Genomic DNA, 24,451 nt, shown 5'->3' on the forward strand with positions numbered 1-24,451 from the left:
TTCCTCATAATCAAAACCTGCAGTGCTACTTTCACGGTGCTACTGATTTCCAAACTTATTTAGGGGACCGTACTGAAATGCAAGGTAATGAAAAACTTCTGTTTAAGTTAGGTTTGACTATATATAGCCCCTAAATCTTGACTGGACTAAGAATGGTATCCCCTTGCATGATTATATGGAGTCATGAAAAACATGGGCACGTTACATCGCAAGAACATTTAGAAATGAAGGTGGGGGCCGGAGAGGGGCGCGGAACCAGATACCTTTATGACAATTTTCTTGAGAGGAACACGAAATTTGCCAACGAGTAAGAAAAGGGGTTTCCGTATTAAAAAAAAAAAGAACAATCTATACGTTTGAATTTGCTTTCATAAACTTTGAACGAAAGTCCTAATCATATAGACCTATATTTTTAACGTTATTTCTATCCTCAAAACATAAGACGTGGATAGAGATTGTAGGCCTACCAGAATTTGATGAAAGTAGAATGTCTTAAAACATTTCCACACTAGCCCTCTGACATTTTCGCAGATGTAGACTGAATTCAGAGAATACCAGCGGCGCATTCAGGTTTATCTAGGTTGACAACCCCTCTTATATTCCCCTCCACTCACCGCATACTGACACATGGCAGGCGCGGGTCCATGGGCCGATTTTAGCGGTCCGGGCCCGCCCCTAGACCCCCCAAACGGTAATTTAAAAAATAAGATAGTAACGTAAATTTTACCTTTTTTAAATACAAAAAAACAAAAGCGGCCCCCTGATCCCCCCTAAAAATATGTGTATATATATGTATAGGCGAACGGGCCCCTTTATATTTGGCAACCCAGTGTCATTGTCCCCCCCCTCATCTCATTAAGTCCGGCGCGTGTCAGGAAAATTACCTTCTAGACAATTACCCTTCCGGAAAAGTACGCCCCAAGAACAATTATCTCCCTGACGATTACCCCAGGGAAATTTACCCCTAGGACAATTAACCCCTTAGAACAATTACCCCTCCCCCCAGGACAACCAAGAACAATCAACCCCGGGGAAATTACCCCCAGAAAATTACTCCCCCAGGACAATTACCCCCCCCCCCCCCCCGTGGACAAATACCCCGACCCCTAAAATTAACCCCCTAGAACAATGACCCCCCCCCCCCCTCCCCCCTTCCCCGAAAATATCACCTCTGGTAATGAAAGGGATCGATGTCCACCCTGATAATAAGTTGGTTTTAATCAAAGCATTCTTTTTTCGGGGGGTTATTGTCCACGGGGGATTGTCCTCGGTTTTTTTTCTCCGGGGGATTGTCCTCAGAGGGGGGGGGGGGGGGGGGGGGGCTATTGTCCCGCTGGCAGTTTGTCTTGAACCGAGTCCGACGATATTCCACCCAAGTTTTAAAAGAAGATTCTAGATACGCCACTAACCCCTAACACGTCAGTCTCTTAAAAAGCCCCTGTGAAATACAGTTTCATACAGTTTCCTAGCTGAATACTATGATCCCCCAAAATGCAGTTTTTCACCCCCCCCCCCCCCCCCCCCCCGCGACACGCCGGACTCCTTCGGACCCAAAGTCTATAGGGTAGGGAAGGCACAGTAAATCTTTGATGAAACGCGACGAGCAGGAGAACGTGCAAAAAGTCACTGCTAAATATAAACTTAAGGGTCGTTATATCACGCACAAATAAAGTTGTTAACTGCAAGGAGTGACGAGTTAATATCGAGAGCGAGCATGTTATGTTGGCGCTATTGTTTGCTTTGATTGTTTGAATTACGTATCGCACTCAACTACTAGAGATCCGTTTGCGATTAACAGCCAGCTTGTACAACACTGTCGAACTTTGGAGCATGACATTCTGTTAGGGTGATCAAGACAGAGAGCCTGTTTCGAGAGCGTCAAGTGAGCAGTGGAATGTGAAATTGATAAAAACGTCACTCCAGGTTGTAAATATTATTATTGTATGGACCGAAAATGGCGCGATTTACTGAGATAGTCTGCCGGACGAGTGTCATACTTTTCAGCCTTATATCGCTCGGTTTAACACTCCCAATTATTGAAAGAAAAATGCGAGGACATGGATCTACAGACGCGTTTTACCAGCAGGTTCAAACCGCTGGAAAAACAGTGAGAGAACATGTACCGGTTGAACATCTAATCCACCACAAACAAGACCATCTGAATTTTACGGCTTCGTCGTTCCAGGATGACATTTATAAAAAGCTCAGCGACTTGCAAGCGAAGTTTGAAGAACTCTCTGACCAAAATGAGGCGTTGAGACGGAGATTGGATAAGAAGGTTAACCTGAATCAGAATATAGATGCACTTGTCGGAAAGCTGGGGAGAATACTGGGAGAGAAGTATGTTGGGGATGCCTTAGGCAAGCTTGCCGACGGTGCTCGTGAAGAATTCGGTGGTGATGATGGTCGAATGGAGGAGCAGATCAACAAGGTGTCTGAATACCTCGGTAACAGGTGAGATATAATTAAATAGCATATATTTTGGTAATTTGTCGATTTAGCATTTCCTTTTGAAAACTGGTTAATACACTAAGGCGTACTAAAGGCATAATATAGACAACAATAAATGTGTCCATATAAAACAAAGGCGTCATTTTTTGGGGGGAGGGACTTTTGGCCCCACTGGTTACAAAATAAATCAGCTGTGTATCATATTAGTGTGTGCCCCCCTCTCCCCTCAAGATTGTTTACTAACCACACCATTACAAATACAAAATATGTATGGTAACCTAGATTTTCCCCAAGTATTATCTCGCATGATATTTCAACGAAACAACACGACTTTATGTAAAACTTCAGTCAAGAAAAAGGATGACGTGATAACATGACTATTAAAAAGAGAATTCTATCAAAATTGAAGGAAAATGGGTTTTTCATGGCTCACAAACCGTCATGAATGATGTTAATCTCTGCCCCTGGTTTTGCCACAATGGTTGCTTGACATCCTTTCAAAACGACGTGGTCGTGCGGGACGTAGGGCATAGTAAATGTGAAAAATACACAAAAATCTTAACAAAGAACGGATTTATATTTAGAAAGGCACAGAAGCTGATTTTGTATGGAATCGGCAGTATTTGAGGAAAGAGTTTATATTCTGAATGAAGCGAATTTACATGGAATAAGTTAACCTTTGCAACAATTCGAAAGAAAAATTGTAAAAATTACATATCAGTAATTGTGCCCTGCCATTTGTCGTTAGTCTCGATTCTTTGATATATAGTGTACGAATAGGTTTAAATTACACGTGGTGTACACTTAACACAAATAAATAAATTGATATTCATACATTTGCAGCTGTGAAACAATCTGGGATCATCAGTAATAATAGGGTACTGTCCTAGTGACTGCCAAAAGAAGAAAAGAAGAAGAAGCAGAAGAAGGAAAAGAAGAATATGGGTAAAAGTTGCCTTAAATGATTGTAATTATGTTTCCGACCATGCGTTTGCCACTCGATCGCGTGATTTTTCCTCAATTTTGGTCAATAAGGAGTTCATGATTTGGCAAAATAAGTCGGGCAAATGTTACCTTAGTTAGGCAAACATTAACGCAAACAGGAAACAGATTTGCTCAAATATGGTAAGACACACAATTGCCCTCATGTTGGGTATCACTGATGCGAATATCTGTGCCAGGAATGGTTCGTTGAGTCACAATGTAGTCAACCTTGATCATGAATCTAAAAGTATATTGCTAAATATTCTTACACCCGCATCTTTATAATTTATGCAAGTACTTGATGATTAATTTCACAGGGAGGCGGAATTGGCTAGCTACGTCCGTAACCGATCGCCGTCTTCAAGTATTCCGTTCTTAGTAAATCAACTTCGGCAGGATCCTGCATCAAATGACACTAGAGCTGTGATTGACTTCATTGCCAAATATCTAATTCAGCTCGGCAACTTTGCAGAATCAAACACCGACGATTCAAAGAATCAGGTAAAGACAATAGGAAGAGACATGACAGGAAGAGAGGGGATGGGGAGAGGAGGGGTTAGGAGAAGGAGGAGAAGAAAAAGAGGAAGAAGAAAGAAAAAAGACGAAGAAGGAGAAGAGTAGAATGATAATGTGAAGAATAAGGAAGGAGATGAAGCAATAGAATGATGAAAGTAAGAAGAAACAGAAGATGTACGGAAGAAGCAGACAAAGTATAGATCAAGAAGAAGCAAAAACAGTAGTAGCGATTCATCAGGAGACAACACAAATACCAAAAGAATGAAAGAAGTGAAAGAAAGATGAAGAGGCTGAAAAAGAACCGGAAGAAGGAGGAAAAATGGAAAACGAAGTAGGTGGAGAAGGAAATCGTTGATCATTAAATCATTAAAGACGCGTCATCTTCATTTCAAACGATACTACATAACACTTCTGGGTCAAGTTCGTTGGGGGGGGGGGAGGATGAGGTTAGGGTAATCACATGATTAATAATTTTTCTTTTCTTTATAATGTTAAGTGAATAATTGCTAACGCTACCTGATATCATACTGGTACCATGGTAATAGGTTCATTACTGAAACGAAAGTGCGGTTGCTTACACGGATATGATTTTTCCCTGAATTTTGGTTCAAGTTAAGCAAATTTACTGGCAGTTTTCTGAAAATATACTTACTGAATGCCTTTATCTTCCTCATTACACTACACTTGTGTAATAATTACTGTTTTTTTTTTCTTCTCTATTTAAAAAAATAGACATTGCATATCTTGAGCTTAGAGATACGCTGTAGATGGGAAAGGGGATACATCTCCCAATTTTGAATAATTGAATAAATATTTTGTTCCCACACTGTGACCACAAATTTAGTTAGGCTTCATACCCAAGACGCCCCCCCCCCCCCCCCACGCCCCTTCCGAGAGAAAGCTGTTTTCACCGACGCATGATATCACAGTTTCCAAGTATGTGATGAGAATAGAAATATGGGCATTCCATAACAAGATATTTTTGTCAGCAAACGACATATTCTGCACGTTTTCATGGCCTTACCCCTCAAGCCACTGATCAGCTATTAAATTCCATGCCCTTTCCTCCTTCTATCCTGCCTCCTTGCTTCTACCAATACCACCATCACGCAGGTCTCACCAGGTGCCTCAAAGAAGGAAGAATTCCTCAACGGATCAGCGAATGTCATCAGAGAAACTGAACTTCAGCCAGTCAGGGTATCCCGCGCAGAATTGGCTTCACATTCGCCAAACACCGACAGAGGTGATTATTTCTCCATAATTTCTTTCATTTAAGTTCCTCTAAAGCGGTTTAACAACCATTCTTTGTTAAGCTTGAACCCGGCCTATTAAAGGTCATGATGATAAACCCAACGCATTTCGATCAGTACACAGAGCAATAAAAGAAGGAGAGTGAGCTCAGTGTCACGTCCGATGCCATATCTTTCCCGATGGCAAAGTAATGACGCATAGAGCTGTAAAAGCATTCTTCTACTTTAAAGGAACAGTAGCGTACGAAACAGGGAGTAGGGGCACGTAGCTCCCGATAATTTTGGCAAACAAAAAAGGCGAACAGACATCAAGAAAGGAGAGAAAATATAATAGAGTTGTCAAGGACGAGAAAGGAAAAAAAATAAGGAATACCTTCCGCACCTTCCTCCTAATCGGTACCCCCCCCCCCCCAATCCCCCATAATGGCACTGCCCATAAATAGCTCCCAGGCTACAGGTCCTTTGTTGTTGAGTATTATGAGCTATTTTATCAAGGAGAATACTTAGTATCAAAGTATCATTGTGCTACATGTCTTTTTTCATGTATAGTGCAAGCTCGATAGGCATATCAAGGGAGAAAAAAAAGGAGGGGGGGGGGGGCGGGGTGCAATGGCCCCCTTAAAAAGATTTTCAGAGGAGTTAAAACCGCATACATTGACAACTTCCCTCTCCTCCTAATGCATAGGCCTAAGCTAGGGTGGAGTGGTCTGACAAGATATCCAAATCACAATCCAGGCAAAAAAAAATTAGTCATGTCAGAAAATTGGTCTGTAGCTGATTTTTCTTCTTCCTTTTTTATGCCTCCCCCCCCCCCCACCCACATTTTCTGAAAAGTCCGAGATAGATATACCGTCAAAGCTCTTTTACAATTATGTAATTATTTCGCTGTTATTCAAAATAATTTATGTAACAAAAAAAAAAAGAGAAGGTTATTGTATGTCCAATGGAATTTTATTAACGTTCGGTTGCGTGGGGGGGGGGGGGGGTCATGCCCCAAATCGAACGAATGACGAAAAAAAAAGATGAAAGGTAAAAAGGTGACAGGACGATGATATGAATCCTTACCACACCTTAATTTGTAGATTTGTCCATTCACATCCTTCTTGTGAGACTGCTTCCCCACTGCTGTATTCAGTGGGTTTAAAAATAACAATCTATTACGTTTATACCATTCTCATCGCATTATCTTGTAAACCGATTACAGGAATCCACCTAGAGTCCACCTGCAATAGGCCTTTGGTGTAAGGAACATGGATTTATAACAAGGAAACAGTACCTGGCTGGAAATTTGTTGAAACACGGGCTTAATCATGACTGAGGGATGGGGTAGGAAGGGGGATCTCCCCTATATTTTAAAGGCGATGGAAATAATATCAAATGCTTCTCCCCTCGCGTTTTATCAAGCAGTGAAATGACTTTTTTTTGCGCTGACGTAATGCCAGAGGACTTTTTAATTTCCTTTTTCTCTCGGATTGAGAAGAGGAAGTAGGGGAACAAAAGGAACCTTACCATCCCCACCAGGGTCTACAGGAGGCCTGTGGACTTTTCGAAAATGATATTCCGGATAGAGAATAAAATCCCCCCTAAAAAAAATCCGTCGTTGCGCCCCCTTTCTCATAAACTTGGATCCACCCCTTTATTCCCATTCCACACCCTCTCCATTGTATCGCTGCCAATGTAATTGATTGAGTAGACATGCTACGAATCTTGACAGCAGAAGCTTTCGCCAGCATATTGGGAAAATATATACAGTGTACTCTTGTAATGTCATCTCGTATTTCAGTGATTACTCTCCGACTAACCAAATTATGCACCAATCTCACATTCTATGACCGTCTAATACGTAAATCTGTTCTGTGTTTTGAGGGCGTTTGCGAGAAGAAAAAAAGTTGGATCGTTTTAAAAAAAAGTACAACAATATATATATTACCTTTATGTTGAAAAGATATTAAGAGGGCTGCATAAACGTGGACATTATGTCAATGAATATCTGCTATACTGATATATTTTTTGATATAAATGGAGACGCTCTGTGTAACGCATTTTAGAAAGCAGATTTTTTTCAAACAAGTATAGTTGTATAAATCTATCCATTTAATATGTCCATTGGTATGAGATATGTTAAAACGTTAATGCATGCAATGATCGTATACTTAGCTGCATATAAGTTATACCTTACACGCTGAAGATTTTTAATCTAGTTAATAAACAAACTAAAGTGACAAAGAGAATACAAGGAGCTATTAAAAAAACAACCTTAATGTTCGCAAAATGACTTTTTCCTCTAAATGCCCCCTAAGCGGTTCTTTTTACGAAAGAGCATACAAACAGCCCTTTTCACTATTAAAGGCTGCCATATGCACATGGTGTTACAGAAAGCCCCAATAGTGAATAATCACCGTGGAAACGTATACAGAGAACATACACCTTTGATATTGAAATGCATTTAGGGCACACTTTTTGTTTAAAAACAACATTTATTTACTTTCATTTAGTGGATGCATCGAGAAAGATTGCGTTCTCAGCTGCAGCAATTGAGCCACAGTATGGAGAAGAAGGTGTTGCCCAGGCCGTCCAGTTTCAAGATGTCATAGAAAACATTGGAGAAGACTTCCTGGTCTCCAATTACACGTTCGTCTGCAGTGTACCGGGATGGTATTACTTCACGTACAGGTGAATATTAAAAAAAGAATGTTAATGAATTAGTTTCTGAGACAGGGGTAACTGTAACTTGCATAGGAAATCATATAATTGCCAATTTATGTTGAGGTTTTCAGAACTCACAAGAATCACTTTGCTTAATAAATTTGTTCTAATTAGCTTTGATATATGTTTTCTTTAAACATCAAAATCATCAAACTATTGCCGTGTAAGAAATACAAACATAATTATGTACGAAGTATCAAACATTTGCTTTAGAATGCTATGACATTATCAATACTTGCGATGTTACTTTATCATACATGCTGTGTGAGTGACGTACACCCCCCTGTTTTAAAATTTCTGAATACGCCATTGCAAACAACTCAAACCTTGCGGTGAATTAGAGTAGTAGTATTAGTTGAACGCACACAATTTGTGTTGATCCTCGACTTCCAATCATTGAATTATTCAATCATTCAATTTTCTCTGAACTTTTTGTCTCAGCTTACGGACAGCAGATGGCAAATACCTCGGCGTGCTGCTGATGAAGAATGACGATTATGTGGTGGGCATTTACACAGACGAAGACGACCGGAATACGATGGAGACCCAGAGTACAGTCATATCCCTCCTAGCAGGGGATGCAGTATGGCTGCGTCTAGCACCTTCCTCAGAGTTTGGGCTTTTTAGCGATAAGTACAGATATTCCACTTTTACTGGATTCTTACTCTTCAAGGAATAATGTCGACAGTGGTGGATTCAGTGAAAGGACAATGGGTTTAGAGCATTATTCCGTATGATAAGGCTCAGTCTCTTCAAGTATTTATCTTTTCCCCGAATATATATATATATATATTATGCGAAAGGAATAAGAGAATAATCTTTGCGTAGCTTAAAACAAAGTGAACCATTCCTCACTTTTTATTTTTATTTGATAAATATATAAGTCTGTAGAGATCTATGTTTTTATAAAGACTAGGGATTCATCAGATATTATCTTTTTAAGAATATATCTGAAAATTATGTCTCAGCAGCAGCAAACTTCTCGGCAACTTTGTTTGGTTAGCCTTTCTCACATCAATCTGAAAATTGTTGTAGCTATGCATCATTGCGTAGAGTATTCCATAATTGCTAGCGTCATGACAATTCAATGTATATGCTGAGTACCATTTTGGGTTGATATGTAGCGCGTTCTAAAGTCTCCATCAGTGGTAATGGTGGAGGAAACTCTTCACGGGGACACGCCGGGTCACCAGGAAAGGACTTTATTATGCCATCCTATATCAATATAGCCATTATAATATCTGTTAAGCGCCTAGATGAATCGACGATGCACAAAGTGCTATATGAATCCAAGATATTATTAAATTTATTATAGCTAGTTTTCTCGAAATCTACGTTTGCAATATTATAGCCTATTGTCTACCAATAGGGAACGCATTTATCTAATCATGTACATTTTAGTAACCTTCAACAGCAGTACATTTTACTACAAAGAAGAAGGTATAGATGAAAAGAAGTGCCTTGTTTGCTATACACACATGAAGTGGCACGATATAGTGGTAAAGTGATCAAAAAATGTAGTAATAATTTATCAAATTTGTTTGTCTAAGTCTATATTTACTCTTTGATTCACGACAAGAAAGTTGAAATTGTTAAACTTTTGCTCATTTGATTGTTAGAGCTATTAAAAAAGTCCAAATCCTAGGACTACGTATTCCATATACTCTACGTAGTTCGAGGATTTTTGCATTGTCCGATCAACCGTTGGAGAGTTTTATGCCCAACTGTTTAATGACGATCACATTTTACTAATAATTTAGCCAAACTCACTCGAGTTGGAGATGTTATTGTCTGAGCGTCACTTTAGCATATACTTATCTATTATGTACAGCATATTTCCCCAATATTTTTTCTGCTGAAATGCTGTCTCCATGCTGCCTAGTGCCTTTGTAGATAATTTTGACCAACCACCAAAGAGTAACATTTTAAAATTAGGAAAAAGGTATATGTAATGTATCCATGTCTGCCGGATCTCAATATAATAACAATAATGACATCAATACTGATGATCATGATGATCATTATCATCTTCTTCGTCTTCATCATCAGAAACAAATAACGAATATACAATAAATAAACAACTAAATAAAATAGATAAAATGATATGGTTTTATCAACCCAGGAAAGCCTCATCAGTAGTCATGCTGTTCATAATGGGGGCACTGTGATCATTTGTTATTAGAATATTTATGATTGTGTAACTATAATCGCACTGTAAATGTGGATCGACCGAAGAAGAAGAACTTTGCTTCAACTCAAAATTTGTCTTAACTTTCCTTATTCGAAGGTCACACCAAATTAAATGTTATAATCTCGAATAAGTTATCATATTTTAGACGTGGTAACTTGTGCAGTTCCTAATAAGTCTAATATACTTCCGAACTAATCGTCTGTTATTCAAGTTGTGAATTTAAATCATTATTGTCGGGAGATTTTTATAAATTTGTAAGGTGCATAACGATAACTTTAATAAATAAATCCTTCTCAAATGTCATGCTCACTATTCGTTCATTATTTCTTTATTCAGGGCGTTGTTTTGGGGACAATTTAAAATTTCATTGAAGTCAAATCGGAGACGAGTTCGCATGAGGACTAATCATATTTCCCTCCAAAAATAAGGGGCTCTTTTTAAAGAAGTGGGCACAGGCACTATGCCTCATCTCGCCTGCTCTGTCACCCTTGATCCCAATGACATCAATAAATCTGGGTAATTTTGTTTCCCAAATAAGGACAATGTTCTGATATCCCTATTACATACATTTAATCTACGCGCTTTTCGTTGTAACATTTCCATCTTACCCCACCCCTGATTTCCCATTATAATGTAGAAGACAAGTAGAAAGTGGACATCCGGTTGCACGAAAAGCTCTGGCACTTCATTAGGTTTAAAATAATGTCTAGTAGATGGTCAACATAAGGAGATTTTGGCGAGCAATTTTACATCACTTCTATTTACAAAAAGAGAAAAAAACCTGTGCTTGGCGGAGAGCGACCCCTACTCAAAGATAATGTTCTATGTCATTATCCATTCAATTGGATGAAGTGATAGTAGCTAGTTAGTTACAGTTACCCTAGTCCCCTCCATAAGCCCGTTAATTAGCTCTGATATTAAGGTCAACGTCACTGCGACTATAATCTTCCTCGATCTTTATTCCGGAGACAAATCAATATCGTTCTCTCACGAGTACTCCCTCGCCTAACCAACATTTATTCAAATCGAATATAAACCACTTAAGACTCTGAAGACAGTTGTGACGTCATCTCAGCGTATCGATCGAACTGCTCCCAATGGTGGGGCTCTTTTATGTCGTCTGTGATGAAGGGGAAATCGTCAAAATCCATTCACCCTTTGGCGCTCTCTGTGTATACCTGACGATGCACTCATACACACTCGCATCTTCCCCGCACACACACCACACACGCACACGCGACTATAGAAAGCACCAGAGGAGATGAAATGTACAGTACCGTATGTGGGTGTGCGTGGGTACTACGTGTATGTGCGGAGGCATTGGGTAAGAAGCTGTGTGGCGTACATCCGATCAAATAGGCTTTCATCGGGTGCGGCAGTGACTAGATTCAAAGAACAATCAGATGCTTAGTCTAAGGAAAAACATGGCTACGCCTTCGATGGAATTCAGGATGTATCTTGCTATCACACTGACTCTATTCTTATTTGGTAAGTCACGTGAACTACTAAACAATGCTCTGAATGATTGATATGCGATGATGCCTCCGTCTTGATTTAAAGTGACATGACAATAATGTTCCTCTAGCCATACGGTGACCGAAGGAATGCTATCTAATGGTATACGTCTATTAACAAGAGCTGGGAAGATTATGAGAGCATCCCTAGCATAAGGGTGCAGACTAGATCTATTTGATATACTTTAAGTTAAAAACTAGTGCATCACACATGATGTTGTTTACAATCATGATGATACCACAATCAAGTAAGAATAACTTTATGTTACGAAGAAAATATATTAGAAGGAAAATCTTATAAAGTGTTGCTTCCATTGTAAATAATGCTGTCTTCATGATTCTGATCGTATAGCCTTTTAGCTTTTCCGATCATTTTATTATAATAATACTAATTAATACGGATTAATATAGCGTTTAATACAGAATACCGTCTCTAAGATATTATTAACACGGTCATCGGACTTATTCACGTATAGTATGCACCATCGCAACTCCCTGGGGAGATTATTTTTAGATGTTCTCTACAATAATTTGAAGTTTTTGTGGAATGGGGGGGGGGGGGGGTAAAAATTTACAAAAAACAACTCATAGATTAGCTGTCTAAAATATACGTCTAAAATAAACATATATATGTCATCAGACTGTCTTCATTTTTGCATTCAATGTATTTGCAGTTGTTAAATAATACATGTATGATGAAACGCTTACATACTAGAAATGTATGGTTTAGTATGAAAAGAATACACATGTAATTTCTTATATAAAATACATTGGAATTGACAAAAGACTTAACACCGTTTCGTTGAAAATCAACCATGCATGAAGTTTTTCGTCTATGTCTGATCGTCAACGAAACGGAGTGAAGTCTCTTGTCAATTCCGTTTGTTGCTACGACAGGCAGCCAGTGAAAACGAACTTTCAAATCAAATTATAGAAATGCAAGCATCTCTTTAAAAAACAAAACTTTGCTATTCCTTGCTCATTTTTCCTGATTGAGGTGTCATAATTATGAAAGAGCAGAAACTGAACTTTTTAAAAATGTGATTGTCTCCTTGAAATTCAGATACCGTCCGCCAAATGACTTTTGAGTTTCCTCTCTTCAAATTGATTTTAATCACTCATGCGTGAAATGAGTTTTTAGAAATGTGATTTTCTCTTTGAAATTCAAATACCGTCCGCCAAATGACTTTTGGGTTTCCTCTCTTCAATTGATATATCAATCACTCATGCGTAAAATGAGTTGCATTAAATGAAAGAGGATGATCTAAGCTTTACAAATATGTGTCATTTATTAATTTTCATTGTGATTAAGCTATGATAAAACATCGATGATTCTCGGTTTCGTTTTTTTCTGGGAAGCACTGTAAAATGTCCTAATGAATCTCAAACTGCATGTTCTGCCACTGAATGCCTGAACACATTATCTCATACTCATAAAAATTCCAAATCACGTTTTTATGAGTAAGAAATCACGTCCTTCAATTTTCTAAAAACTGAAATATATCATTAGTAATTTATTATTAGGGGGTAGGAAATGACACCTTTGAAAGGCATTTGTCTGTATATGGCTATATATCTCTATATCAATTGGTCTAAAATTTGAGTTATATTAGGGGCCTATTCGTGCCGAAAACAAAGGGAAAATATTGCAATGCAATTAATTAGCCACTATATCAAAATAAAAACACACTATGTTTCATTTCGTTTACCTCTCTAGAAAATTATAATTTCCGCGGCTTTAAATTTATCCCAATCCCATTCATATCAGCCAGCGAAGCTTAGTCTATTTGTGTCCATACCTCAATATTTTATTTGCGCAAATTTGTAGGTCGCCTTTTTATCGGTGAATATAATCTGAATCGCTGGTGGATGTGCCTGCCGTATGTAGCATTTGTAAAGGTCACTATATATTCAGTTATATTGAGCTTGAGCATTATGTGTGGCCTCACAGGCTATTCATACCATCCATAATTGTGTTTTTTTATTTCGTGTGTGATAAGTCCCCTCCCCCACTATGTCTGTCTATCCGTCTCTGTCTCGGTCTCTCTTTCTCTATTTCTCACTCTCTCTCTCTTTCTCCATTCTTTCTCTCTCCTTTCCTCTGTCCGAGGTATCCATGAGCGATGTAGCTTATAGATGGTAGAATATGGTTGAATAAATAATGAATAATATGAATAATCGATGAATATTCATCATGTACTAGTAACTAAGTTTACGGTTATGGTAATCAAGAATTAACATAATTGTGTAATTCTGATTAATAATTTGATCGACGAACTGACCAACTCTGGAGTCAATGTAAAAATATGTTTGTTTATCCGGTAAATGTTACGTAAATAATAAAGCACCATCAACCTTTTATTTAAAGTATCAGCAAATGAATTGTTTCTATGAATATCTTGGAATGAAAGTTAGTTACACATATACTATAATTCAACTCATTTGCGAACGAAAATCGTATATTTCTATATCTGAATTCAGAGTGCCTTTCAGGCGTGTCTCTGAAAACAAACAACATTAATGAAAACAAATTGATATCAATAACAACTATCACAGATGTAATGACAAAATATACTCATAGCTAATCCAATATACGGATTTCAGTAGCTTATGTTAATAATCGTATCTTGTTACTGATAACAAATTTTATGAAACAGGGCCTAGAACTCAGAGTTGCCATTAATATTAGTCCTTATTATTCCTCAAACAAGCCTCGGTGAACTGCCAGACGCCATCCACGGATGATGAGAGCTCTTTCGTATCACCCTATCAAGATAAAGATCTGGATGAACAATCTTCAAATACAAAGGTACATGATTATGCTCCTCTTTCTGGTAATGATTATGATGGTGACGATGACGACGACGATGATGATGTAGATGATGATTGAGGTGATGACGATGATGATAATGATGAAGATAATGATGATGATGATGACGATGATGATGGATGATGATGATGATAATTGCGATGACTGCAAGTGACAAAGTAGGTGCCCTTATCTCTTGTTAATAGGCAGCAAGTGGACCTATAAATTAAATCCCTATCGGGGGGATTTAATGAGATGAAGAGTACTTCTAGACCGCCAGGCACTTGGTCTTGAACCCTAGGTAAGCTGCTAGTAGTAGTGATCTCCGTACCACGCTACTACCATGCAATCAGGCCATTTTCGCATGGACATGTATTTTCCAAGTGCCTAAGTAACGAAATACAACATGCACGTGTGGTGCAGGAGCGGTTCCAGGGGTCTATTAATTTAGGTCCAACCCCTTTTGTATACTCAATAACATTATTTTCCCCTTTGCTTGTCAGAATTTTTAGGAACCGGGCCGATTCAACAAATACCGGACCCGCCCCTATCAAGTGTCATTGTACAGTATTTCAATAGTAAGAGTGAAGAATTGTGAGCCCAATCAGAACAACGGGACTAATACCAGACCTCCAACAGACCGAACAAAGGAGAAGAACATTGCCAAGAATTTGGAGTCAATCATGAGGTTGGACTGACCAGCCATGTTTGTGAAATACAATAACTCGTGATAGGTCACGAAGCAAATTGCCTCCATTTTTAGTGCAGCACCTGATAACAAATGATGCATGTTCAGTTTAATTCACTTTATTATAATTAACTTAGAATACAGATGATCTTTCTTTATCTGGAGGACTTAACCGAAACCCCATCAATAAGAATCCAATCTAGATTGAACAGAAGGCGGCGCCTGGGTATATGGTGTTCATTATTGTCTTTGTTTTTCATTTCAAACTTGTTAGGCGCCAACTTCTGCAGATGAAACAACGCAGGCAGCACAAGAGCTGACAACCTCGTCACCTGCTGATCGCGCCGATTTCACTATCCGTGACGACAATGGCAAAGCATGTATCCGTGCCTGTTTCTCTGCAGTCTTTAATGTATTCTACACGAAGAAACAGGTTAGGCAAAATAATTCATTTTATCTTATAGTTTACCATAATTTTGGCACAACATGTTAATGTTGCTTGTTTTGTTTTTTGTTTCCGATTTTTTTTTTTTTTTTTTCTTTTTTTTTCTTCATACTAATGGTAATTATAACGTACACATGGTACTACGGTATAATTTAATCCACATTGATTCATTTTTTCCCATACATTACCGAGCACATAAGTTTTTCATGTATTTAATGATTATAAAGGGTTGTAAGCCCTTCTAGAACTTTGATTAGATCAAATATAAAGTGAATTGAAACTTCCGATGTCAGTTTTCTTCATTTCACTATAATGATACAATGTATGGGACACCACGAAATACCTCGGATTTGCCCTTTGTTTTTCTGTGCACAGGCGAAAGAAGTAAGGGTTTATGTCTTATCCAGATACTTTGCCCAAACATGAACAACGCCTACTCTTTTATTTTTTCAGACACTTGCACGTATTTCAACATGTGTATTAACGTTTTTATGAGGTTTTGATTTATATCATTGATAGCAAAATGTTGTACTTTTCTCTTCTTTTGTAAAAAGAGATTCTTTGTAGTTCTTAACGTGTGTTCTAACTCCCCATTCGTGTAATGTTGTTGAATCTTATATAAAATCTTTTTTTCCCTTCTAAAGGTACAGGCCTAGAAATCATAATAATTATGATAATCCTTATATATTTAGAACGCTTGGTTCATGCTCTAAGCAGTGATTTGAATTGACAAAAACTTTCGATGGAGCGATGTGTGTGTGCGTGTGAGTGGGATCGCGCGTGTGTCCATATATATTATATATCTTATGATTATAATTGATAACTTATATCATAAGATGTAATGTTATGTTATACCATATGACGTGTACATTCGTCATGAACTTTATATAAGAGAACAAGTGGACACTTCACCAAAACGAGAAAAAATCTGGAGAAATGTTATTGACATCAATTTTTCTTTTTTTATATTGACAGAACAAAAATGCTCAAGTTAAAGTCCCTCTCCCGTCGAAGGCTACTGCTATAGGAACATGTGGTTCTGTGAATGACCATGCTTTACTGACCATCCAATGGAATGAAGGAAAGTTCAACCTCAAATTCGCCTTTGAGAATGTAAGTACAGCATTTTGTATCCTTGATCTGTTGCACCTGAACTCCAAAGTATGTAAATTGTTTATATATCTTGTGAATGAATACATTAATTTAAAAACAAAAGTTTATTTGGGTCGTGTACCGCTTACTAAACTCCCAAAATGCAAAGTTGAACAATTTTCTCTTGTAACATATACATAGAAATTGTAGTATAACAACATCCATTCCATTATTAAATCTGCGAACCACTTACCCACGTGTTGGTGTCAATCGAAACAAATAAAAAGCCTATTGTACAATGCATTATACTATTTAGACAAAATTACTTGTTTTGTTTCATTTTCTTAATAAATAATCTATACAAACTTAATTTTACTATGTACTTTTCAGAAACAAATCACGTAGAAAATAAACGAAATTGAATTTGAACGTAAAATCTTTACATATAAATATATATACATATATTTATGTAACTTTAACCTGTATCCATGCAGCTCGTTTATTTTGTTCGATCATGATTACCCGTTAACTATTTTTTTAATAGTATACTGATCGTTAAGTTTTCGTAATATTCGGCCATTGACTGCGATGAAATTAACTCATTTCAAATCAGTGCAATACAAGTTTCATGTACAGTCTTTGAAAAAGTGTGCTTAAATAGACAAAATGATTATATTTCTCAGCACAGGTTAAAAACAACTGCCATAATAATACTTTTGCTGAAATGTGAAGTTACTGACAGCCTTGCACTATAATAATTGCATGATATTCTATTATTTGAATTACAATTTCGTTGTATTATTGTTCATAAAATTGGCTTTTAATTCACTCATATTCATTTTTTTAAAGACATTTACATCTTTGTAATTATAATTATGAATAACATTTTCAAGATGTTTTGGGAACTATTTCTATAATTTGTTTAATCTAACAATATTGGGTTCTCTTTGTATGTTCATTTCAACAGAAAACAGAAAACGGTAAAGAAAGCTGGAAGGTTAAAAAACTTCAATTTTCATACAATACAAGCGATGATACATATTTCGAGGATGCTGCCGGAGGTATGTTAAAGAGAAAGGAATTAGAGATGAACAAAAAGAGAGGATGAAGGAGAGACAAATCGCCATAGAGGAATAGTTATGGAAATAATTCGAATAATGACAAGGACCGATGCGTTGATAGAAGCAAAAGAACCAGAGAGAGCTAGAGGGAGAGAGAGAGAGAGAGAGAGAGAGCGGGGGAGGTGAAATAATAACAGATAGGAAAATAGAAAAATAGGAGAAAATATCCTAGTTTAGGTCTAGTTTGCAATCTCAGATACCTTGCAGATATACACGGGTGCTTTTAGGTGGTTTTATTCACAAATTCATGCGCCACCAAACTATCAAGACGATCTAATGTAACCCATTTTGAAATAATTATTTTGCTGCATATTAATTGACATTCATATCATCCCTATATTTATGTCGTTATTCTATCCATTATGGGAGCCTTCCCACAGAGTTTTCGAAATTCTTTTAGGCAATCCTCAGGCTCTGGCTGGCGTTTTTATTTTGTTTATCGTTTATGCCTTTTCTTCTGTTTATTCACAAATAGCTAATCCGTATTTCCATTGTATGTATACCTTGATTATTAACCAAATACATGAATCCAATCATTGCAGGTGGGATGAAAACCGTGCAGAGCGAAGACGACGATGATGACATGTTCAAGACACCAGCTGAGAAGTCGAGGAAGTGCGAAACGGAGGACGACATCGAGCTCGTGGGCATAGGGAACAGTACAGACAAGGCAATACTAGAACTAAGACAGTTGCAGTTACAACCATACCATCTTTTAAATGATTCATTTAGTAAAGGTAAGACATAACAGTGGCATATTATGTTGGTAAACGGAAGGAGGGAGGGGTTGATATAATGTACGGGGGCTACCTGTGATAGGAGGTCTGTTGGCACGCTTTATAAAAAAGTGTTCGGGTGCAATCCCCGAACCCAAGGCACCTGCAATTTCTGGAAATGTATAAGTGTAATAATAATAATTATAACAATAATATTAATAATAACAACAGCAATGATAATGATGATAATAATAATGATAATAACAATTATAATGATAATAATAATGATAATAATAATAATAATAATGATATACAAGCTTTGTAAGGCGCCAAATCCATAAATCCACTAAAACGAACAAAAAAAAAGAGTACATACAATTTATGAATATATCTAACATATTTAATAATAAATAACAATGTACTAATTAAACAATAGATTCTGTTTACCCAGCATCACATTACAGTCACATTAACATCAAAGGAAAGACAGCAGTTACCCATCAATTCCTTATATTTCCAAGTTATTTTCCATCTCTCACACCATTAAGTAAAACTGACTTAGCGCCATATTACGCACATAAAATGATGTATACATGCAATTTGATATTTGCAAAGCTTTATTCTGTAAAATATGACTTAAACATTGTTAAGAAGTTGATTACCTGATATACGATCGAAAAGACTTAAAAAATTAAACTTAGGTAATTCCAGTAGTCTTTTGAAGTGTGCAAACATTATAGTAACATAATTATTGCATAACCCGAACTTGATTTCTGCAGGCAGTACAATATATGGTATTGGTAAAGTCATTAAGTTGGTTTCTTGAAAGTCTTAAGATCATGTTATCCACGAATTGACTGGAAAATAATTATTGTTTGTGTTGGTATTTATGCGAACGATCTTCCATTGAAATTGCTTGCGTCTTTCTCTTTCTAGCGCAACTGTGTAAAAACGACAAGGAGGCTCTAGGAACTAACATCGCATCAATAGCCGTGGGCGCCACTTTGGCTCTCGTCATTCTAGTAGTGATTACTGGATATGCAATAGGTCGTAGGATGGGTGCCATCACCGACAGAACCTCGTACAGTTCTATGGAGTAATAATATACAGCGTGTGGCTGATTGCTCCAACTGTCTCAGCATATAAAGTTAATTTGGGTAATGTAACCAGTGATAGACTCCACCCCCCCCCCCCTGCTCCCCATTTGTTTAGATCACTTGATGAGGTAGTGTAAGATTCATAGTTGATGGAGCTGAGTAATGAAAGGAGAGGGGAAATGAAATGATTAAACACGACGGTGCAATGCAAATACTTCCACGATTATTCTAACGTTATCCCGGACGTTATTAGCCAGTAGAATCCGTCTAAATCCATACATTCAATTTCATATCAAAGTTGATCCCTACTGGCAGACTCATTAATGTCTGGATCCATTTGTTGTTGAATTGATGAATGTTCCGCTGTATTGTGTATGTGGCGCCACAATACGATATAGCTTTCTATAGACACAATAGATTTCAACTACTTTACATTCGCCAGTCAGACAGCTCATTCATTTTAACTAGTACCTTTATGAACGATAAAGGTACTAGTTAAAATGAATGAGCTGTCTTTCACTTTGGATTAGAGAGAAAAATACCCAGAAAATTTAAAGAAAACTAATCTTCATCACAAAGGCAGAAATGAATGTTCATTTTTGATAAGGCGAATACGAATTCTATTCATACCTCGGTACAAAGTTCTCTAAAATCATAAACATCATCCTCACTTGGGATGCAAATTCAAAGGCATTTTTATACCGTCGTTTGAATTTTCATACCGTTTCCAGAAGAATTACATAATGTTGTGTACAATCTTGATTCATCCTCAGTTGGGCCTGATTTTCAACTTGCAATATCAAAAGTTTAACAGGATCGAACCGCACAGTAGATCATGTGGAAACATTTAAGGTTGGTATGTTAGGTTTCCTTTCCTTATGCCACAGCACAATGATGCAATGTTGAATTTGATCATTCCTGATCTGTTTATTTATTCAATCATTTATTATTTATTTATTTGAAATAATTAATCAATGGATTAATTAAGTATATATTTTTTTTATTTGTAGTGTGTGTGTATATTTCAAGCGTGCCGATGATCTATGACATATGTGTGAAAATGTGCATATCATAAATTAGAGAGTAGAAAATGTTCGAATTATTTTTCAAACAGTTCACTTCATCATCTTCTCTTCGCTTGTTGAATTGTAAAACGTGAGTTACGTTTAAAACATATAAATATGTCATTTTCCGAGCGGATCTATATACGTCATAGCGATAATCGTACTAAAATAAGTTATATCAATTTTAGATAAAAACTTCTATAATATATATAGTGATTAAATTAAGTCTTTGTCAAATGCAACGGAATGTGAAGAAAAATAATGATCTGTTTTTGCCTATCCTTCTTAAGATGAACTAGAAACTAGGAAGGTATGCTTATTTGATAGTAAATTATATGTGTTTTATCATCTATTTTTAGTTTATATTTGATTTCATATTGATCATATATTCAGTCTGAATATTTGATCTCCCAGTGCTGTAAATTAAGACTGTTAAACACACATTCCTTGTTATATAGTATGGTAAACATGTACAAGTTTGTTTTGTAGCCGTCCAGAAATGTACATGTAAATCACCTGTTTTATGAAATGTATTTAGTGTATATTATTATAGAAGACATTTATATTTTAGATCTTGACAATAAACATCTCATTATATAGAACATTGATAGTTAATGGTAAAAATTACTGTAATCATTGTGAAGTGTTTGATGTAAATTGTGTAATGTTCGTAGTAAATTGACCTGAACTTTATTTTGTGCAAATACTAGTGAAACGGATTTTCAGATTCATTAACCTTTCTGTATTTACGAATGCAGACTTGACTTTCAAAACATTCAAGCCTTACGCGTATAGAATCATGGATTGTGATCGTTGAAAGTTGTACATTTCTCTTTAGACATCGTCTCAACTTGATCACTCCAAAATAATAACATGAAGTTCGCATCCACTTTAGTCAGTGTTTTCATATATTATATAGTCCTAGTCAGAACTTATATTGTCTTCATTAGTAGGTGTTTATCAAAGAAAAGACAAAGCAGATTTCCTTTCCAACCTCATTTAAGTAGAGCAGAAGGCAGGTGGGTTATTGTAAACATAAAGCATTATCATTTGATGCAATACTTCATTTGTTACTTTTACTAGAGATATCATAGTTATAGATCTTAAATGGATCTGTGTTCGACGAAATCATTTGAGGCTACCCTCATAAAGATTAACCATGATAGTAGTGAATCTCCCTCTCCCCCAAAAAAACAACACATCAACAACAATGCAAAAACCAATAATGCAATAGTGTATTATTTTGTTCGAACTAATGAGTCAGGAAATTCATATCGCTAAAATATAGATTCCTTTTCTTTAATTTGCAACTCCTTTTGCATTCACGAAATGTCCAAGAATTCGTCAATGTACATGTATATATGCATTTGAAAAGCATCTTAATTTTTAAATGAACATATCTGTCCGAGGGACTCAAATTTAAATAAGGAAGACTTTATCTTTATCTTATAATGTAACTATTTGTTTGTTAATTTGAGGTTGCCTGCATCCCTTCTAGAGATATTTCTGTGATACATCTTTTCAGATTCAGGTACAATATTCTTTCAATTTGAATTTCTGTCACCATTTATTAATTCAACTACCTTACTGTCAAATCATTTAGTGCTTGTGTACAGTGTATAGGAAAGTTATATTGATTTCTTTGTATATCTAGGCGTTTATTTATTTTTGTATGTAAAGTGCAATATTTAAAATCATTCTTTTCTGTTTTTTTCTCATAATTTGTTCTCTTTCCCAAACACCTCCTTTTTATGACTTTTCGCGAATTTATTAACTTGAAGTATAATGTGTTTATTTTATTTTCCTTATTATACAAATTTGTGCGACATGCCATTATGAAACAAGAATTACTTTGTGATAAAAATGAGAATTTGTTCTCTAAGTGTAAATACCCATTTTATATAAACTTCATGCCAGATATGATTTTAAACATCGAATCGTGACAAAGGTTTTTACATTTATTAATGGCCAAAAGATAAATGCAATAGTTCGTTTTCCCCAAATAAACCGTTTCATCATCCAAACTTTTTTCTGCTATTCTAGAAAATAGATATGGATATTTCACAAAAAGTATGTATCTAAGCTAACGTACAGAATGTGTTAAAGGTCACAGAAGTATGAAAACGGTCTATTGGAGTAAATTTTTATTTGGTATTTATGACATAGACATTGGGCAATGAACATGTCATGCTATTTATCATCTGATTATAGACAAGAGGAATGTGATTGTACTCAATAGAAAAAATGTAAAGCTACAGCGATTATTTTCACAGGATATAATCTTTCCGCTTTCTTTGGATATTCTTTTTTGTAAATCACTTTGTGGCAACGTCATGATGAAAATACAAAGAACTAATTATATTTTAACGCGATGTTATAGCTTAATATTTTATGACAAACAATAACACTTAAAAAAAAAAGGATGCTGGGTTTGTTTATGCTACGTGGGTGACATGCTACATTACGTAATTATAACAAGATGCAGACAGGTTATAATAGGCCAAATTGTTTTTAATTTTTAGTAGACTTAATTTCATTGTATACTTTTGTCAAATATAGATATATAAATGTTATAAATAAAAACATTTACAGATTAGGTTTATGTAAACATCATTTTTGCTCATATATTTGTTATTTTAAGTTTTTTCTCATTATTCTCCTTCGTGCAACATGTAGATACATATACCCATAGAAGAGAGGAATAAAGAGAGCGAGAGAGAGAGAGAAATCAAAGTGGATAGTAAGAGGAAGATATATGTATACATGTATATATAACCCTACATGGTACATTAAGTGGACATCATAAAAATCCTAACCCTAACCCTAACCCTAACCCTAAAACCTAACCCTAACCCTAACCCTAACCCTAAACCTAACCCTAAACCTAACCCTAACCCTAATGTCTACTTAATGACTCATTTTTTCACTCCCAATGTCCTTCCAATGACGCCTTTAGTAAAATTACATATATAGAGAGAGATATATAACAAAATTGGGCCTTCCATACTTATCGAGAAAAATAATCATTTTATAAATCGACCAAAAAGCAATCGTCATTATCAAATCAATTTCGGTTTGCGAATTCATTTTGAGTAATAAAACAATATCTATCTCTATTTTAAGATTGAAAGCACGTAAAACTAAGTCCTTTAAATATTCAAAGAAGGTTTCATTTGCCTTACACGAAATGAAAGCATGAAGCACATCTTCAGTCTTTTTGCATTTTAAACAAAGGACATCGTATGAGAGACCCCACTTGAACAGATTTTTACGAACTGGTAGCATATTATATAAGAGCTTGAAATTAAATTCACGTAGACGAAATTCTTTAATCCCAATCAAATTCCTATTAAAAACAGAGGACCATTTAACGTCCTTCTGCAAGACATCTTCCCAATACAAACAACATTTATTTATTTTAATTTGTTCAAAACTTATCATATTATACCACTGTTTACCACTCAAAAGACTAACAGACTTAACTGATTTTCCAAATACAAAGTGAGGAATAGAGAAATTATGATCTTTGAAACCCAAAGGTACCCTATGCTTATCATTTATCCAAATTTTTGGAATTGATTTTTGTTGCTTTGTATAGTCAAAAATCAAAAATTGTTTACTTCTTCGAGTTTTAAGGCGGATAAATAATTAATTTACTGAAACAAAAGTACCATTTTTAAAGATATCATTTAAGTATATAATACCACTTTTATACCAGTCTTCATAAAATAACATTTTCTTTTCAAAAACAAAAATCTTGATTATACCATAAAATATTTTCGTCGACATGTTTTTGTGTCTGACATT

The 24,451-nt window shown here is 36.1% G+C and overlaps 2 protein-coding genes across 2 annotated transcripts; both read left to right on the forward strand.

Annotated features, from left to right (window-relative positions):
• Window positions 1-1,597: 1,597 nt before the first annotated feature.
• Window positions 1,598-10,407, forward strand: LOC100887920. The gene is made up of 5 exons (XM_003723545.3): window positions 1,598-2,454; window positions 3,753-3,936; window positions 5,065-5,194; window positions 7,697-7,874; window positions 8,349-10,407. Exons 1-5 carry the CDS (start codon window positions 1,955-1,957, stop codon window positions 8,584-8,586), a joined length of 1,230 nt encoding a protein of 409 aa, XP_003723593.2. The 5' UTR covers window positions 1,598-1,954; the 3' UTR covers window positions 8,587-10,407.
• A 906-nt stretch (window positions 10,408-11,313) lies between these two features.
• On the forward strand, window positions 11,314-23,257 carry LOC579960 (lysosome-associated membrane glycoprotein 5). The gene is made up of 7 exons (XM_780048.4): window positions 11,314-11,586; window positions 14,324-14,421; window positions 15,384-15,542; window positions 16,530-16,667; window positions 17,614-17,707; window positions 18,310-18,504; window positions 19,420-23,257. Exons 1-7 carry the CDS (start codon window positions 11,502-11,504, stop codon window positions 19,581-19,583), a joined length of 933 nt encoding a protein of 310 aa, XP_785141.3. The 5' UTR covers window positions 11,314-11,501; the 3' UTR covers window positions 19,584-23,257.
• The last annotated feature ends 1,194 nt before the right edge of the window (window positions 23,258-24,451 follow it).

This window comes from Strongylocentrotus purpuratus, unplaced genomic scaffold (assembly GCF_000002235.5).
Source record: "Strongylocentrotus purpuratus isolate Spur 01 unplaced genomic scaffold, Spur_5.0 spur5_scaffold_5, whole genome shotgun sequence".
NCBI lineage: Eukaryota > Metazoa > Echinodermata > Echinoidea > Camarodonta > Strongylocentrotidae > Strongylocentrotus > Strongylocentrotus purpuratus.

Coding starts and splice junctions, on each gene's coding strand:
- LOC100887920 (XM_003723545.3), top strand. CDS start 1,955: ATGGCGCGATTTACTGAGATAGTCTGCCGGACGAGTGTCATACTTTTC. Junction 5,195..7,696: donor TTCGCCAAACACCGACAGAG/GTGATTATTTCT, acceptor ACTTTCATTTAG/TGGATGCATCGAGAAAGATT. Junction 7,875..8,348: donor TGGTATTACTTCACGTACAG/GTGAATATTAAA, acceptor TTTTTGTCTCAG/CTTACGGACAGCAGATGGCA.
- LOC579960 (XM_780048.4), top strand. CDS start 11,502: ATGCTTAGTCTAAGGAAAAACATGGCTACGCCTTCGATGGAATTCAGG. Junction 17,708..18,309: donor TTTCGAGGATGCTGCCGGAG/GTATGTTAAAGA, acceptor CAATCATTGCAG/GTGGGATGAAAACCGTGCAG. Junction 18,505..19,419: donor AAATGATTCATTTAGTAAAG/GTAAGACATAAC, acceptor TTCTCTTTCTAG/CGCAACTGTGTAAAAACGAC.